General features: G+C 38.7%; 3 protein-coding genes and 1 non-coding gene across 13 annotated transcripts; 3 read left to right on the forward strand and 1 right to left on the reverse strand.

The window, feature by feature from the left end:
• Nucleotides 1–407: 407 nt before the first annotated feature.
• LOC111811652 (protein STRUBBELIG-RECEPTOR FAMILY 3-like) lies at nucleotides 408–8,641 on the reverse strand. 6 transcript variants are annotated; one of them, XM_023698625.1, is made up of 17 exons: nucleotides 8,569–8,641; nucleotides 7,754–7,933; nucleotides 7,095–7,221; nucleotides 6,947–7,018; nucleotides 5,767–5,832; nucleotides 5,613–5,684; nucleotides 5,453–5,524; nucleotides 5,305–5,376; nucleotides 5,165–5,230; nucleotides 4,590–4,655; nucleotides 4,011–4,438; nucleotides 3,522–3,928; nucleotides 2,200–2,471; nucleotides 1,945–2,083; nucleotides 1,321–1,457; nucleotides 1,086–1,242; nucleotides 408–781 (listed from the first exon to the last, which is right to left on the reverse strand). In XM_023698625.1, the coding sequence occupies exons 2-17, from the start codon at nucleotides 7,866–7,868 to the stop codon at nucleotides 683–685; spliced, it is 2,367 nt and encodes a 788-aa protein (XP_023554393.1). In that variant the 5' UTR covers nucleotides 7,869–7,933; nucleotides 8,569–8,641; the 3' UTR covers nucleotides 408–682. The 6 variants fall into 6 exon arrangements, with proteins under 6 accessions (XP_023554393.1, XP_023554396.1, XP_023554394.1 ...); XM_023698628.1 differs by having other exon boundaries at nucleotides 8,508–8,626; XM_023698626.1 differs by lacking the exon at nucleotides 8,569–8,641 and adding an exon at nucleotides 8,428–8,506.
• Nucleotides 8,642–10,635: 1,994 nt separating this feature from the next.
• Nucleotides 10,636–10,708, forward strand: TRNAA-AGC. Its single transcript has one exon. It is a non-coding gene; the product is annotated as a tRNA-Ala (tRNA).
• Nucleotides 10,709–12,434: 1,726 nt separating this feature from the next.
• On the forward strand, nucleotides 12,435–16,196 carry LOC111811728 (lipoyl synthase 2, mitochondrial-like). Of its 5 annotated transcripts, none has more exons than XR_002817590.1 (5): nucleotides 12,435–12,911; nucleotides 13,072–13,283; nucleotides 13,480–13,859; nucleotides 14,299–14,486; nucleotides 14,758–16,196. XR_002817590.1 is itself a non-coding variant. In XM_023698748.1 (5 exons), exons 1-5 carry the CDS (start codon nucleotides 12,481–12,483, stop codon nucleotides 14,768–14,770), a joined length of 1,125 nt encoding a protein of 374 aa, XP_023554516.1. In that variant the 5' UTR covers nucleotides 12,435–12,480; the 3' UTR covers nucleotides 14,771–16,196. The 5 variants fall into 5 exon arrangements, 2 of the variants coding, with proteins under 2 accessions (XP_023554516.1, XP_023554514.1); XM_023698748.1 differs by having other exon boundaries at nucleotides 14,299–14,387; XR_002817588.1 differs by having other exon boundaries at nucleotides 12,436–12,911; nucleotides 14,299–15,085; nucleotides 15,219–16,196.
• LOC111776451 lies at nucleotides 15,202–16,077 on the forward strand. The gene has a single exon (XM_023655886.1). It carries the CDS (start codon nucleotides 15,202–15,204, stop codon nucleotides 16,075–16,077), a length of 876 nt encoding a protein of 291 aa, XP_023511654.1.
• Nucleotides 16,197–16,728: the final 532 nt, after the last annotated feature.

The raw sequence follows: 16,728 nt of genomic DNA on the forward strand, positions 1-16,728 counted from the left end.
ATTAGCTATTTTACTGATAAATTAGTAAATATAATTTTGGCTAAATTAATAAAAATATTCCCATCAAAACTTTAATATTTCAGAATTAAAAAAAAATAAAAATAAAAATTCTTAATATTATATTTCAAAAATACTTTTAAACTTTAATAGTATTTTAAAAAAGACCCTCGAAAACGTTTTTTTTCCACAGTTTAAAAATATTTTTACCTTTAATATTGTATTTTAAAAAAATTTAAAAAATTATACTTTAATATATGGACGAAAATCGTCTATCAACAACTTATAGATTATCTCTAAACTTTTTAATATACTAAAGTATTTTTAAGATTTAAAAAAAAAATTAAGAGTATTAAAGACATTGCTTAGTTTCTGCCAGTAAGCATAAGAACCTGCCTGCACGTCGTAGCTCACCAAAACCCATCTGATAAGCATAATGGAAATGCAGCCAACAACGGGTTAGCATATATTTCTTCAGAATACACATTGCTATCTAGTTTAATAAACAATGGAATGATTACAAATGATTCACCACAAGAATTGGAGCTCTGTTGCTACATAAGTGTTCTATTAGACAAACCCGAAGGAAGACGATGAATGGCTCGAGCGATCGGTCGGCGAAACTCGAGCATGCTACCATGGGAATTTGCTCCGAGTTCTTGGCTAGCTTGAGTTAAAAACTATATCAATCTTCACTTGAACCGCTGCCATGAGGTTCTCTCCTTATCATGTTGAGCAAGTCCTGAACAACCGTCGACATTGGTGGCCGGAATTCAGGTTCCGACTGCAAAATGTAAACAAGGTTTCGTGAAGATGAAAAGAATCAACAACTATATCACAAGGGTACAATCCAACTCTTTAAAGTTGTAGCATAAACGTAACGGCCCAAGCTCATTGTTAGCCGATAGTGTTCTTTTTGGGCTTTCTCTCAAAGTTTTTAAAACACGTCTACTAAGGAGAGGCTTCCACACCCTTACCAAGAATGTTTCGGTGTGGGATCCTATTATGACGGTAAGATACTATTTGGCGAATCAATAGGAGTACATGAAGAACAATATTTCCAACACCAATGTCATGCAGCTACTCACCTGAACACATTTTGATATGATATCGACAAAGTACGATAACGACTTGGCAGGGTATCGACCGTTGAGTGAAGGATCGACCATGCTTGTCAATGCCTCTATGTCGTGAAGCTGAGGAATCGCCCATCTGACTAGAAACTGCTCACCTCGGGACCTCGTTCTATACAAACAGTGGAAAGAAAATGAATCAACTAGAAATGTGCCATTAATCATCAGTCATTTTCTTTCAACTACTTACCTGTCATAAGACATCCGACCAGTTAGAAGTTCCAGCATAACCACACCGAAGCTGTAAACGTCGCTCTCAAGTGTATAAACTCCTGATTCAAATTCTGGTGCTCCGTAACCGTATTTCGTTAGAAGCTGACCAGATAGCTGGGAAGTATCGAAAATGACGTGTCAAAACAATTTAAGCTTTACTTGACACAAGTAAATGTTTAGAGTCCGACGCATTTTCACATTGCATGTGTGTATAACAACTCAAGCCCACTGCTAGCAGATATTGTCTGCTTTATCCCGTTACGTGTCGTCGTCAGCCTCATGATTTTAAATCGTGTCTACTAGAGAGAGGTTTCCACACCCATACAAGGAATGTTTTGTTCCCCTCTCCAACCGACATGGGATCTCACAATCCACCCCTTTGGGGGTCCAGTGTCCTTGATGGCACACCGCCCAGTGTCTATCTCTGATACCATTTGTAACGGTCTAATATTAAGTGTCGGTAAATCACTAAACTATTCCAAGAATCTCAGTCAAAAAACAGACATCAGAGCAGATTTCCAACATAAATTTCAGGTTGTGTCATATTTGCATTCAGAAATAGAAAATTTCGACTACGAGAAGGTTAACGGTAATGGCGTACCCGACTAACCGCTCCTTTCGATATCAATGGAGCCAGACCACAATCTGAAATGCGCACGGAAAGATCATCATCAAGCAGGACATTTGCAGACTTGAAATTCCTATGAACTACAGGCGGCTGACAGACCTCGTGTAGATACCTTCAAACAAAAATGAAGAACAAATGAATATAGAAGTATACACATTTCCCCTTTACACTCAGTCAGTGGCAAAGCTTAAACTTGCATAAAAGAGGTCATATGAACAGCTTACTTACTCCAAGGCTCTTGCAGCGCCAAGAGCAATTCTAATGCGAGCATTCCATGAAAGTTTCTTTCTGAACTCTTCATCTAAGTGCAGGGCATCCTGCAATGTTCCACCACTGCAATACTCGAAGATAAGAAGCCTTTCACCATGCTCTGCACAGTAACCACTGAGCTCAACCACATTAGCGTGCCGAATTCTATCGATATTATTCACTAACTCCAGAAATTCATCGTCCTTTTGCTGACTGAATGCTCTCTTATCCAGTTTCTTGACGGCCAGTAACTTCGAAATTGTTAGAATGAGTAAACGTTAGATATGGGTCATTAGAGCTTAAACATAGCAATGCATATCAATAAGGAGAAAATTGGGCTGGGATGATTAAATTGTTTGTATACACATTCAATCATATAAAGAGACTGCGCCCCACACTCGTTTTATCCTCGTTTCTAGTCAACATGTAATAGCCCAAACCCACCGCTAGCAGATATTGCCTTCTTTAGGCTTTCCCTTTTGGGCTTCCCCTCGAGGTTTTAAAGTGCGTTAACTGGGGAAAGGTTTCCACACCCTTATAAAGAATGCTTCGTTCCCCTCTCCAACCAATGTGGGATCTCACAATCCACCCCCTTGAGAGCCCAGCATCCTCGATGCACACCGCCCGATGTCTGGCTCTGATACCATTTGTAACAATCCAAGCCCACCGTTAGCAGATATTGTCATCTTTGGGCTTTCCCTTCTGAACTTCCCCTTAAAAGTCTACTAGGGAGAGGTTTTCACACCCGTATAAGCAATGCTTCGTTCTCCTCTCCAACCAATGTGGGATCTAACAATCCACCCCTGAGGGCACAGCGTATTCACTGGCACACTGCCCGATGTCTGACTCTGATACCATTTTTAACAGCCCAAGCTTTTTGGGATTTCCCTTCCGAGCTTCCCCTCAAGGTTTTAAAACGCGACTACCAGAGAGAGGTTTCCACACCCTAATAAGGAATGCTTCGTTCCCCTCTCCAACCGATGTGTGATCTCACACAACAACTACTGAAAAACAAGATTAAGTGGCTGCGTATGTGGTCAAATACAAGTAATCAACATCGACTTCACATTTTAGCCCAACTGAAACTAAATTTGATCCCTCAATCTGAGCATGGTGAATATCAATATATCTTCAGTTCTTACTATATATATACTTCATATGCTGAGCACAGATAACAATCAGTAAAATTATCGAGACACAGAAATGTTCTAGGAAAGAGACTACGGAAACATTTTCATTCAACAAAAGGGATTAACAAAAATTTACAAACAAAATGACATTATTGACAGCAGTAAACTTACCTTCCCACTGGGAAGCTGTGCTCTATATACACTCCCAAGCATTCCTTCTCCCAGAAGATTCTCTTGCGAAAAGCTGTTTGTATATTGCTGAAGGGAAGCAATGGTAAAAGATTTTGCAAAAGTTGAGGTAATTTTATGTTTAGTGGGAGGCTTCAAGGGAGGAACTTCAGCTGGAACAATGGGCACGGCAGAGACCACTTCAACAGGAGGTGGTGGTGGTGGTGGTGGTGGGGGAGGGGGAGGCCTTAGATAGACATCGAGTGTGTTCATATCTACTTCATGATGATCCTTCTTTGGAACAGCGCTGATTCTTGGCATATTTTTCTGTGTTTCTTCATGAGCTTTTGGGACCTTCTGAGCCACTGGTTGAGGTTCCTGCTTTGGCCTCACAACTGCTGCTTTTGGAACTGTTGATAAGTTTTAACGTTTCAGTTCAAATAAGGAATAATTTTCTAGGACAAAAACAAGTGCTAAATAGGATGTATTAACCATTTGGTATCTGATCAATTGAATGGTGCATGGATCCGTGATTTCCAGCATTCTCTCTCTCGCCCCTATAAGCACCTATCTGATGTTGCTTGGAACTACTATCAACTCTTCTCCTTCTGCACCTCGGCATAAACAGCACACATGCCAAAACCAAAATTATGAATGACAAAATTACTGCAATTGTTATCAAAACAACCCTTTTAGTGTTTTTCTTGTTTCTTCCAGAACTGGATTCCTCTGGTGCTGATGGTCCATCAGCCTGTTTCTTTGGGTTTCGTTTAGAGGACGGCGGAGCTCCAGAAACTGGCGGTGCACCTGAAACGGGCGGTGCTCCTGAAACTCGTGGTGCTGGTGCTGGCTTTAATGGGGGAGATACAGAAGGAGTTGGCGCCGGAGTAACAGAAGAATTAAATGGATTTCCATCCTTTCTGTGACAGAGATGGTAATGCCAAAATGAGATCTAAGTATCACATGAGAGCTTCCAAGTAACAGCTAGTGAGACATACACTTGGTCTTATGTTCAGAATAGCTCAGTTCAAAACATACAATAAAAGAGAAATAGCATCTCCTCCCACTCACCTAAAATTAGGGATACTCAGCACCTTCTCAGGTATGGGTCCAGAGAAAAGGTTGTTCTCTATATTCCTGCACAAAGACAAGGAATAAATATTAAGGAGAAATGTAACCGCCCAAGTCCACCACTAGTATAGATATTGTCTGTTTTTGGCCCATTATGTATCGTCGTCAATTTCACGGTTTTAAAAAGCGTCTGCTAGGAAAACGTTTCCACACCCTTATAAGGAATGTTTCGTTCTCCTCTCCAACCGGTGTGGGATCACACAATCCACTCCCTTAGGGGTCCAGCATCCTTGCTGGCATGCCGCTCGGTATCTAGCCCTGATACCATTTGTAACAACTCAAGTCCACCGCTAGCAAATATTGTCCATTTTGACCCGTTACGTACACCATCAACTTCACGATTTTAAAACGCGTCTGCTAGGGAGAGGTTTCCACACTCTTATAAGGAATGTTTCACTCTCCTCTCCAACTAGTGTAGGATCTCACAAAAAGAAAAAAAAAAAAATATATATATATATATATATATATATATATATATAGCATACACAAATGAAAAGAATAGCTGAGGCAAGTACAAGTTTCTTAGTGGAAGGTCTTGCAGAACATCGAGGGTTCCCGACAGCTGATTGTTCTGCAAATTCCTGCAAACTAAAAATAATTAGTAAACAAATGAAGATATCTAGTTCTCATTGGGGCAGTGCAACAAGATACTCACAGGGTGGTCAGTGCCAATAAGTTGCTAGCAGATGGAGGCAGTGGCCCACTCAAGTTGTTATTGGATAAGTCCCTACAGAAACGACGGCTTCAGTCATCAAACCAAGAACTAAAGCATAAACACAAAAGCTAAGAGCTGGGGGACATACAAATTCACCAATTGAGAAATGGCTTGAAAGGAATCTGGTATTTGTCCACTTAATTTGTTATCATTCAACGACCTATGAGGTAGAAAAAGCATGAGATTCATAAGCTAAGTAAAAATAATAACAATCATACTAAAATCACAAACAGAGAACATTGGCTTACATTGCTGTCAGATGAATCAAAGACGATAATGAACTCGGAATAGTTCCAGTGAACGCGTTAGCTGAAAGAAAACTGGGAAAGGTAAAGATGATTAAAGATTTTGCAATTCATGCACGAGTAGTAAAGCATTTAGCTATAGAGAATAGGAGCTTACAAGTTCTGCATGGTAATGGGTAAACTGGATGGAATACTTCCCCCTATATGATTGTTGCTTAAATCACTGCCAGCAAGCATAGGCTGTGTGAATGTCAGAGACTAACGTAGCAAGAGAAAGCAATGTAGCAAATGATTTTACATGTCATCTTTGAATGTTGATGAAGAATTTCTTCCTTCTAAGTATAAAAGTCAAGAATAGTGCAAGATGAAATAAATATACAAGTAATGCGAGCTTTGGTGGTCATGGTTTCGGTAATAGCCCAAGCCCACCGCTAGCAAATATTGTTCGCTTTGGCTCGTTACTTATCGCCCTTAGCCTCATAATTTTAAAATGCGTCTATTAGGGAGAGGTTTCCACACCCTATAAGGAATGTTTCGTTCTCCTCTCCAACTAACCCTGTAAGGAATGTTTCATTCTCCTCTCCAACCGATGTGTGATCTCATAATCCACCCTCCTTGGAGGCCAGCGTCCTCGCTAGCACACCGTTCAGTGTCTGCTTCTGATACCATTTGTAACAGTCCAAGCTCACCACTAGCAAATATTGTCCGCTTTGGCTCGTTACGTATCGTTGTCAGCCTCACGGTTTTAAAACGCGTCTATTAGGGAGAGATTTCCAAACCCTATAAAGGATGTTTCGTTCTCTTCTCCAACCGATGTGGGATCTCATAATCCAACCCCCTTGGGGCCAGTCTCCTCACTAGCATACCATTTAGTGTCTGGTTCTGATACCATTTGTAACAGCCCAAGCTCACCACTAGCAGATATTGTCCGCTTTGACTCGTTACGTATCGCTGTCAGCCTCACGTTTTTAAAACGTGTCTATTAGGGAGAAATTTCCACACCCTATAAAGAATATTTCATTCTCTTCTCCAACCGATGTGGGATCTCATAATCCACCCCCCTTGGGGCCAGCATCCTCACTAGCACACCGTTCAGTGTCTGGTTCTGATACCATTTGTAACAGCCCAAGCTCACCACTAGCAAATATTGTCCGCTTTGGCTCGCTACGTATCGTTGTCAACCTCACGGTTTTAAAACACGTATATTAGGGAGAGATTTCCACACCTTATAAAGAATGCTTCGTTCTCTTCTCCAACCGATGTGGGATCGAATAAGTCGGGATTATTTGAATCAAGAATTTATGCATTCATATGCAGAGACAAGCACAATAACTTACATTGTTTGGATCGAAGCAAACAATCCCAAGTCGTCACCCAGTTCACCTCCCAAATTAGCAGCATTAACAATTCTATATCATAAAGTTGTCAGTTAACTGTAGTTTGAGAAACACGCATTAAAATATTCCAGAAAGGATACTAACATACATTTTAATGATGCTTGAATCATTACATACAACACCTTGCCATGCGTCACCGCACGGATCTTGCCCAATGCCCCATCCAGGAAGACTGGGGAGTCCCAGTGCAGTATGTAAGCTACTAATAGCAGCAACTATCAACAAGAAATAATACATATAATCAGCTATAGTGTAACAGTCCAAGCCCACCACTAACAAATATTGTCCACTTCAGTCCGTTACATATCGCCATCAGCCTCACGATTTTAAAACGCGTCTACTTGAGAGAGATTTCCAAATCCATATAAGGAATGCTTTGTTCCCCTCCAACCGACATGGGAGCTCACAATCCACCCTATCGGGGATCACCATCCTCGCTGACACACCACCTAGTGTCTGGCTCGATACTATTGTGAGATCCCACATCGGTTGGAGAGGGGAACGAATCATTTCGTATAAGGGTGTGGAAACCTCTCCCTAGTAGATGCGTTATAAAACCATGAACCTGACGTCGATAGTAACGAGCCGAATCGTACAATATATCCGAGAACTGGGCTTGGGAAACAAGGTATGTACAAAAACACAACCCAACAAGAGGAGCCAAGCCAAGACTAACTTCACAAAAAAGGATCAAGTGACTAAATTATATGATAAAACTAGAAAGTTAAAGTTAAAATGAAGCGTTACCATCCCCAGGATTCGTAATTCCGACAAGAACATGAGCTGAACAGATAACGAATCCGACTAAAACTTGCACGCAGATCCTCAAATTGTCATTCCTCGAGGATCTCTTCCAACCCATTGATGCAAAACCCACCTCTATGTCTTCTTATTGAAAAAGCCCAACCCCTGCAAACATCCTCCAACCTGAAATCACCATAGAACAAATCATAAACTCAATACCCAGAAAACCCAAGGATTAAACTCACTCTAAGCTCAACATTCCATAGAACAAAGATTAAACTCAATCTAAGCTCAACATTCCCTAGAACAAAGATTAAACTCAATACCCAGAAAACCCAAGTCAAGAATTGAACACACAGCAGAGTGGCGCCGACCAAACCCAAACGCTCAAAGTCCGATAACTACTACAAATCTGAATCCATCAAGAAAATGGTTTCCAAAAATAGAAATACAAATTTGCAGTGAAGTTCGAGGAGCATAAAACTTAGCAAAATGCAGAGCAAATTTGACGCTGGAAAGCGAACTGCTGAGAAAAAGAAGAACAAAAAGCTGGAAGCCGCTTTCTACAAGCTCGAGTTCTTAATTATATTAAACATCGAACACCCAAATGAAATGAAGATAGGAAGAAACTGGGATTCATTGCATCAAGCAAGAGAAGTAGAACACGGCAAACTTACATTAAACAAATCAAAAAACAGAAACGAAAACTTCGAATTCAAATCAATTCAATTCAATTTCAGCTCAAATCGACGAACACCCTATAAGCTAAGAATCTTGAAAAATAAGTAAAAAGAAGCTGGAAATGTAGAAAGCAGTACGGTAAAGGCCTGAAATTCTTTTAAACTTTGCTGCTTTTTCTCTCTCGTTCTCAATGTTCTGTTTCTCTCTCTACAACTTTTTAATAATAGAAATTATAAAAAATTTCGGTGTATGAATTTATTGAATGGATTTGTAGTGCTATGGTTTTTTAGATGAAGCATGCAGAACGTGTACCACGCGCTCTAGAGCGCGTGTGATATCCCCTACTTGCTCGAGAAGGCATGATGTTCCCCATTCCACTTTCCTTTTTTATCTCAATTTTCTAAATAATATAATGTCGACCTTTTTTATATTATTATTTATTTCATTTTAAGAAATTATTCTAGAAAGATATAGTTTTATAGATATATTGAATATATAATACGGCATCAATAATATACATGTTGTGGTCACAAAATTTTATATTTAAATATTAAAAAGAAGCTGAATATCAACTTGAGCATAGTTCAATTGGTTTTCCTGTCTATAGGGAAATAATATTGCTATGGTCACAAAATCACAATTTTATATTTAAATATGAGCATAGTTCAATTGGTTTTTCTATCTACAGGAGAATAATATTGCTATGGTCACAAAATTTTATATTTAAATATTAAAAAGAGCTAAATGTCAACATGATTATAGTTCAACTAGTTTCTTGTCTATAGGGATAATATTAATGTGGTCACAAAATTTTATATTTAAATATTAAAAAGGAGCTGAATGTCAACATGAGCATAGTTCAACTAATTTCACTATAGGGTTGAAGGTTTGTATAAGAGTCGGGGATGGGAAAGTGAAACGCACGCGCATAAGATGGGCGCGTGAGGAAGCTTTAACCGTCACAAAGGAACTACGCCGGAAGCTGGAGTATACTAGGGGCCATCACGTGGTCGGTCGACTGTGACATGGGCTCTCTGTCAGAACCCTACGGCTCACCACCCCTAACAAAAACGTCAAAAATTTTACCTCATTTTTTCAATTAAATAATATTTTCAAATACCAGCCAATTAGAATTCAGAACAACAATAATTCCGTAATTAATTTAATTTAAAATTTTTAATTTAGTTTCCCTAAGTTTATGATTTAAAAATTTTCAATTCGTACTATATTGACAATGACATGAATTAATAAAGTTTAAATAAATGGTAAAATTAAAATTATACCAAAGTTGAAAATAATAATATTAACAAAATTTTGGGGTCAAATTATGGAATTTTTCCTAAGATGTCGGGGAGAAAACAAACATTCAATCAGTGCCCTTTTGAAAAAATAATTATAAAAAAAACCCCAAAAAGTCTAAACAAATAATAACCAAATTTGTTTAATTAATTAATTAATTAATTAATATTAACAATTGCCTTCCAGTAAGATGATTTTTGAGAATATTCCAATTTTCAGCAGCCACGTGACTTTCTTGCTTTTTTTATTTTTATTTTTAGAGAGAATAAAGATGGAAAATAGGAAGAACTTTCTAGTAATGGGCGAAGATTGGGGAGTTTTTGTAATTTAGTTATCCAGATGGGGCAAAAGTTGATTTGCTAATACTAAAAGGAGCTTCCGGATATAATTAATTAATCAAGACAAAGAACTTTTATTTTTAGAAAAGGAATTGCAGAAATAGGCTCCGCATACTTTTTTCTTTACTTTTTATCCTTGCCCTATCCTTTCACTTCCTTTGTTACAGAATCTAGAAGGTGAAATTACATAAAAGTCCCTGCTTTTTTTTTTTTTTTCTTTATATTTTACTCAAAAAATTTATTATCGTAGGAATGAAAATCAATTGTTTTTATGGGATAGGTGGCGTATAATTGGACGTGAAGGTTATTTATTTATTTATTTATTATTATTATTATATATGTTAAAATCAAATATATGAAGTTTTGATTCAATTTAAAAAAAAAAATTTGTCCAAATAAAATATAACGATTCTGCTCGTTGCTAATAGATATTGTTCTCTTTGGGTTATCTCTTTTAGATTTCCCTTTAATGTTTTAAAACGTCTGCTAAGGATAAGTTTTCACACATTTATAAGAAATATTTTCTCTCTCTCTTAATTTCATATCATTTTCATTGATCTTTCATGTGGGGATGTAGCTCATATGGTAGAGCGCTCGCTTAGCATGCGAGAGGTACGGGGATCGATACCCTGCATCTCCAAAATAAGTTTTCTATTTCCTTTTTTTAATATTTACGAAATTTTGATAAAAAATAATGAAGTATTAATTGCAAGCGGGTAAAGATTTAAGTATTAATTTTATATCAAGTGGGATCTCACATAGTCGCATCGTCTAGAGATCTCTTCCTAATTGTCTAGTGATACTCCATTCGTTATTTCTCTCAATTCTTTCACCTCTCTAGCGTAATAAGCCATAAATTAATAGATTAAATTGAAGAAAATTGATCGATTCAAATAAAAATTTAATCAAGAGAACGAGACGTATCCTTACATTTAACACTATTACTTTACATGTTCGAACGAAACAAATAAAATAAAAGTGGGTATTTTTCTAAATGAGGAAATGAAAATTAAATTAAGATGGTGTTTGCCCAAGTCACCTTAATATCTACATCATGGTCTAATTTAGAAAGACCATTTAGAAACGAAATAACACGACAAGCAACGAAAAAGGAGGGTAGGGAAAGGTATTGGAAGTGGGTTTTAATGATGTTTTAATTGTAGCTCGAGTCTTATTAGCTAAGTAACCTTTTTTATGTTTTTTTTTTGGGCTAGTTTGTGTGTTCGTCAAGTAATCTTTTTCGTGGAAGGATCTAGAAGAAACAAATAGCTAATATGTTACTTTCTATTCTCGTAGATAAATAGAAGAGATTCATTCATTGAGAAGAATCAGAAGTTATAAACTTTCAACTAAAATTCAAAAGAAAAATCAAAAGACAGAATTCTTTAAAAATAAGTATAAGAGGTTTCTAATCAATAAACTAGAGATCAGCAAGTCAATGCTCAATTTAAGTCAACCAACAAGCTAGAGGTTGGTCCTAAACAAGCTCGAGGCTGATCCAACCTATCATTAAGCTCAAACAGACCGATGACAAATCATTCAAGAACGATGAACGAGCCAAAAGAATCTATCACCTAAAAAGATTAAAAAAAAAGAAAAAAGATTGAAGGATGATTGAGTGAAGGAAAATATGGAAGTTTGGTAAGGAAAGCAACATGTTCTTAACGAAGTTCTAACTTAGGATAAGGTTTGGTTTGATTAATATTATAAGATAAAAGACATTTTTGGATAATCATAGAACCAATGTCCAGTCAGCAACCCAAATTTGGCGGCTGAGGTTCCATTCAACATGTCTCAGCTGGGTCACCTCCATCAAAAGCTTACATCATTTGATCTGAAAGTATGTCTTTTATAATTTTGTTTCGATGGCGATTACGACATCATATTTTAAAAAAATTATTATTTTACTTTTTTATTTATTTATTATATAATATTCTTAAAATATCTAGCTATCTAATATGACATCGATATGCATTTTGTTCTCTTTTATGAAACTAGAATCATCCGATGTCTTGTGGTGTACCTGAATGATATATTAATTTGGAGCTCAAGATCTAGCATCTGTTAGGAGGCCGATGACAGCTTCAACTCATTGCAATCTTGCGACTCTCTAGGTGAATTTTTTTCAAGATCTATAAACTGAGTTGGAACCATCTGATGCTCGACCACGAACGGCGGTCGTAACAAATCCTATTATAAAATTTGAAAAAAATAAGGTGGATATTATTATTTTTTTTAATTATATATTTTTTGTAATTAAATGAAGGCACTAGAGGGTTTTTTGGGCTTTTAAATTGGGCCAAAATATATCCATCATCAAGCCCAATTCCTATGGGATTTGGCGGGAAAACGCCTTACCAACGAACGTCCTTCATCTGTCCTGAGGTTCTCTACGGGGTCGCCAATCTCACGATGAACAGCCATGGCAGAAGCTTAGCTCGACTCCTAGAATCCATTGGCAGATCTTTCTCTTCTTCATCTTCCTCAACCGCCGCCTCTGAGACCTTCTCCCAATTCCCTCGAACTTTAACCGGTCTCCGTGAACGACTCGCCGCCGAGTCCCCTTCACTTTCCGACTTCATTGACCTGCAATCTTCTGAGTCGTATTCGGTGGAGGTTGGTACGAAGAAGAAGCCCCTTTCTAAGCCTAAATGGATGAAGGAATCCGTGCCTGGTGGCGAGAAGTATGTTCAAATCAAGAAGAAGCTCCGCGAATTGAAGCTTCATACGGTTTGTGAGGAGGCTAGGTGCCCTAATTTAGGGGAATGCTGGTCTGGTGGAGAAACGGGCACTGCCACTGCTACGATTATGATACTTGGTGACACTTGTACCCGTGGTTGCAGGCTAGTGTTAATTCAATTTATTCATTCCATTTCGTTTTGACTATTTAATTACCAATGTGGTTTTGTCATATAAATGGCCGTGTTGATTACTTTGATATCATCTCAGTGCCTCTGAACTTCTATTCATTCCATCGCTGTTTTGGGATTGTTTGTAGTCCAGGTTCTGTAACGTCAAGACATCACGAACTCCGCCTCCACCAGACCCAAATGAGCCGAAAAATGTTGCTGAGGCAATCGCATCATGGGGCTTGGATTATGTGGTCATCACTAGTGTGGATCGCGACGATTTACCTGATCAAGGGAGTGGTCATTTTGCAGAGACTGTGCAGAAACTTAAGGTGTTGAAGCCAAATATGCTGATCGAGGCATTGGGTACTAATTCCCTAGATTCCTTTTCGTATCACAATGTCACTTTCATTGTTGCACTTAAGGATCCTTGACGTGACGCTTGATTTTAACGAGCCTTCTTTTATCTGGTTTCTATCAAACTAAGGAATTAAGTGAAAGCCACTTCCATTNTTTTTTTTTTTTTTTTTTTTTTATGTTGCGTAACTAATTGATTTTGCAGTTCCTGATTTTCGAGGAGACCCCGGCTGTGTAGAAAATGTTGCGAAGTCAGGCCTCGACGTCTTTGCTCATAATATAGAGACAGTTGAAGAGCTTCAGGGAGCAGTTAGGGATCATCGTGCTAATTTTAAGCCATCATTAGATGTTCTAGTTATGGCCAAAGAGTTTGCCCCTTCTGGAACACTTACGAAGACTTCCATTATGTTAGGCTGTGGGGAGACACCAGATCAAGTCGTGCAAACAATGGAGAAGGTGAGAGCAGCTGGAGTTGATGTGATAACGTTTGGTCAGTACATGAGACCTTCAAAGCGCCACATGCCTGTATCAGAATACATCACTCCTGAGGCTTTCGAGAAGTATCAAAATCTTGGCATGAAAATGGTACAATCTCTTTCTTATTATTTGAACATTTTGATTGTGTTCTGTCTTCTTTGTTCTGCAAGAGATTGTTTAATCAAGCCCTTAAACCCTTTTTAAATCCCGCTTAAAAGCATTTTTTTTTTCTTTCACCTAAACAATTTTAAGCCCTCAGATAATCAATCCAATCAGGCTCGTAATCTGTTATGCTCCTTCTCTAGGATTTGTATCGTTGTAATTTTATGTGTAATTGTGTTTTGATTGTTCGAGGGAGTCCATGATTTACCTTAAAGTATATACTAGTTCACACTGTGCTGCAGAGCCCTCATTCCTAAATTTATAGGAAATCTCCACCATCAAGTATCACATGATCAATAGTTTTTTAATGGATGGGGAGTTTGTTGCCATGTCTTGAGGGTGCAAGAATTATCTGAAAAATCCATTTTTTGTTTGGTTGTGACAGGGTTTTCGGTATGTGGCATCTGGCCCAATGGTTAGGTCCTCATACAAAGCAGGAGAATTCTATATCAAATCAATGATTGAATCAGATCGGTCAGCTTCTAGTTCACACCCTACCCAGCCTTGATTATTGCTACCATTTCTATTGGTCATTTGTCTCCAACCATCCCAACATAATTAACCACGTTGCATGTATGTTGACGTGTTGCCAAATTGCACTTTTGTTCAGTCATTTGTCAAATTTCTGTGCTCCTGATCCGTTGCAGATGCCATTGAGTCTGCTTTGCTATGTTATATGATATGTCCCCTTCCTCCTGTTCTTGCCGATCAGCATGGGAATATTGTTATTCTTGTAATGTTGAAATTGGACTTTCATTCATTTGCTATTTGTATAGGTTTACTTCTTTACCATTTAGCTCGTTCATTCAAATGCTTCACTTATTGGATTCTAATGAAAAAGCAGGTTCAACTGTTAACGAGTTGACATAAAGGCTCTGCTCATTTTCTTCTCTAGCCATCATCCGGTGATGGGAAAAGCTGTGGAGTGCTCTGTTGAGTGGTAAAATATTTTTGTTTAGAAGGAAGTTAAAAAGGAAAGTCAGGTGAATACATTATACATCTTTTTACGATACCCTGTCTGACTTATAACTTGAACCAATCCCATGCCCCGTATTAAACACGCCATCGACAGTCAGTATCTTCTCCATTGGTACTGGGCGTCGAGCCATTTCCCTGCCAACTCTGCCACAGCTCCTCTCTTCCCCTCTCTGTTTCTGGAGTGTCACGCCCAGGTGCTTTTCTTTCCCACCCAAATTTAGTACCCTCAACCCTTAATTCAAATTTTCAAATTCAATTATCTCACTACATTTAGCTTCCATCTCCATTACTTCTCCACATTCACCACTCTATGGGTTGTTGCTGCAGCAGAATCTTGGAAACAGGTCAGCCTCATATCCTGGACAAGGATCGTGGTTCAGCGAAAACTCCGTCACCGGGATGCGCCATCACCGATGTTGGAAACATCCCTGGCACTGGAACCCCGGAAGAGGAAACCGTCAAAGAAGTCCTCTCAGAGACTCCCATTGCCAAGCCATGTAACATACAGCAAACATCCCCAAAGAACAAGTCTTCCGAGCTGAAAGTAAAATCAAGTGAAATGGATGGTTCAGTCAACAAAGTGGAGGAAGGTACACTTTCAGTTTCAGAGGTATCTCAGGTTACAGAATGGTGCAGCAATATGAGCGAAAGCGTGTCAATGGCAACCACCATTTCGGAGCAAAGAGAAGGGGATGAAGCATCAAGTAAACAGAGCAGAGAAATGGGTCGGAATCCAAAACCGAAAATTCGAAGAAAGCGTCCATATTCCGGCGACCCATCATACCGAAGAGAACAGAGAGACAAATGTGCAACAAAGAGACCTGCTGAACTGTTATCAGAGAAGAAGTCGCGTGTTACTTGCAGATACACACATGGAACGACAGAATCAAGAGAGGCGAGGACCAGGAAACTGAATGGAGGGCAAGAACAAAAATCTGGAGTCAACCATGGCCGCCGTTCGAGGTCACCAGCTACTCGAACAGTTAGAGAAACGAATAAGACAGGGAATATGAAAAGCAGTGCCTTGAAAGTGACTGGACAAGCCGGTGAGCAGCCAGAGGCAGTGACCACCGAGAAAAGAGACGAAGGAAAGGTGGATAAGGCAATGGATGGTTCAGCAACTCAGACCCCAAATGAATCCATTGAAAACCCTCTTGTCTCACTTGAATGTTTCATCTTTCTGTAGATTTTAGAACATATTAGTGTATTGGGTAGGACTTGGTTGGCTTGTATGTCAAAATTCTGGATATGTGTTGTATACAAGACTTGGGTAGTGATTGCTGTAGTTATTTGATTGCTTGTTGTTCACTTGGACCGCCCCTTTTTTTTCCAAATCTTAAGTGGTATCATGGTTGTTTAGACTCTAAATACAGGAAGAAATTAGTATTTCTCGTGTTTTGAGATTCCAACTTGGTTTTGGGGATTTGCAATTCAAATGGTCCTCCAAGTTGGCATCTTTCTTTATTGTTCTTGGGAAAAGTGAAGTCTTTTCTCTTTGGGCTGGTATTGAATATGCATGGAGTACAGGCTATGTCTTCTCTGGTGGGGCTAACGCTGAACGTTTCTCTTTTTCTTTTCTCTATGTGTTGCATTGTGGACTGCGCTGTCCCGAGCACTCCAGACAAAGGAGTCAACTAAAGCAGCGTGGAGTCCAAGGAGAATTTGCACCAAGATTTCCGTTAATATTTTGAGTCATCATCTCTGTTGATCTGCTGTTAATGCCATTTCTGGAAGAAAAAAATGCAAGATCAAGCCTGGTTTTTTGGATTTTTTTTTTAGCTTTCCCATATTTTTATAAAGAAGGTTTGGTTCTTTCTCAAAGTAATATCAAGAAAGT

The sequence above is a fragment of the Cucurbita pepo genome, chromosome LG15 (genome assembly GCF_002806865.2).
Source record: "Cucurbita pepo subsp. pepo cultivar mu-cu-16 chromosome LG15, ASM280686v2, whole genome shotgun sequence".
Taxonomy (NCBI): Eukaryota; Viridiplantae; Streptophyta; class Magnoliopsida; order Cucurbitales; family Cucurbitaceae; genus Cucurbita; species Cucurbita pepo.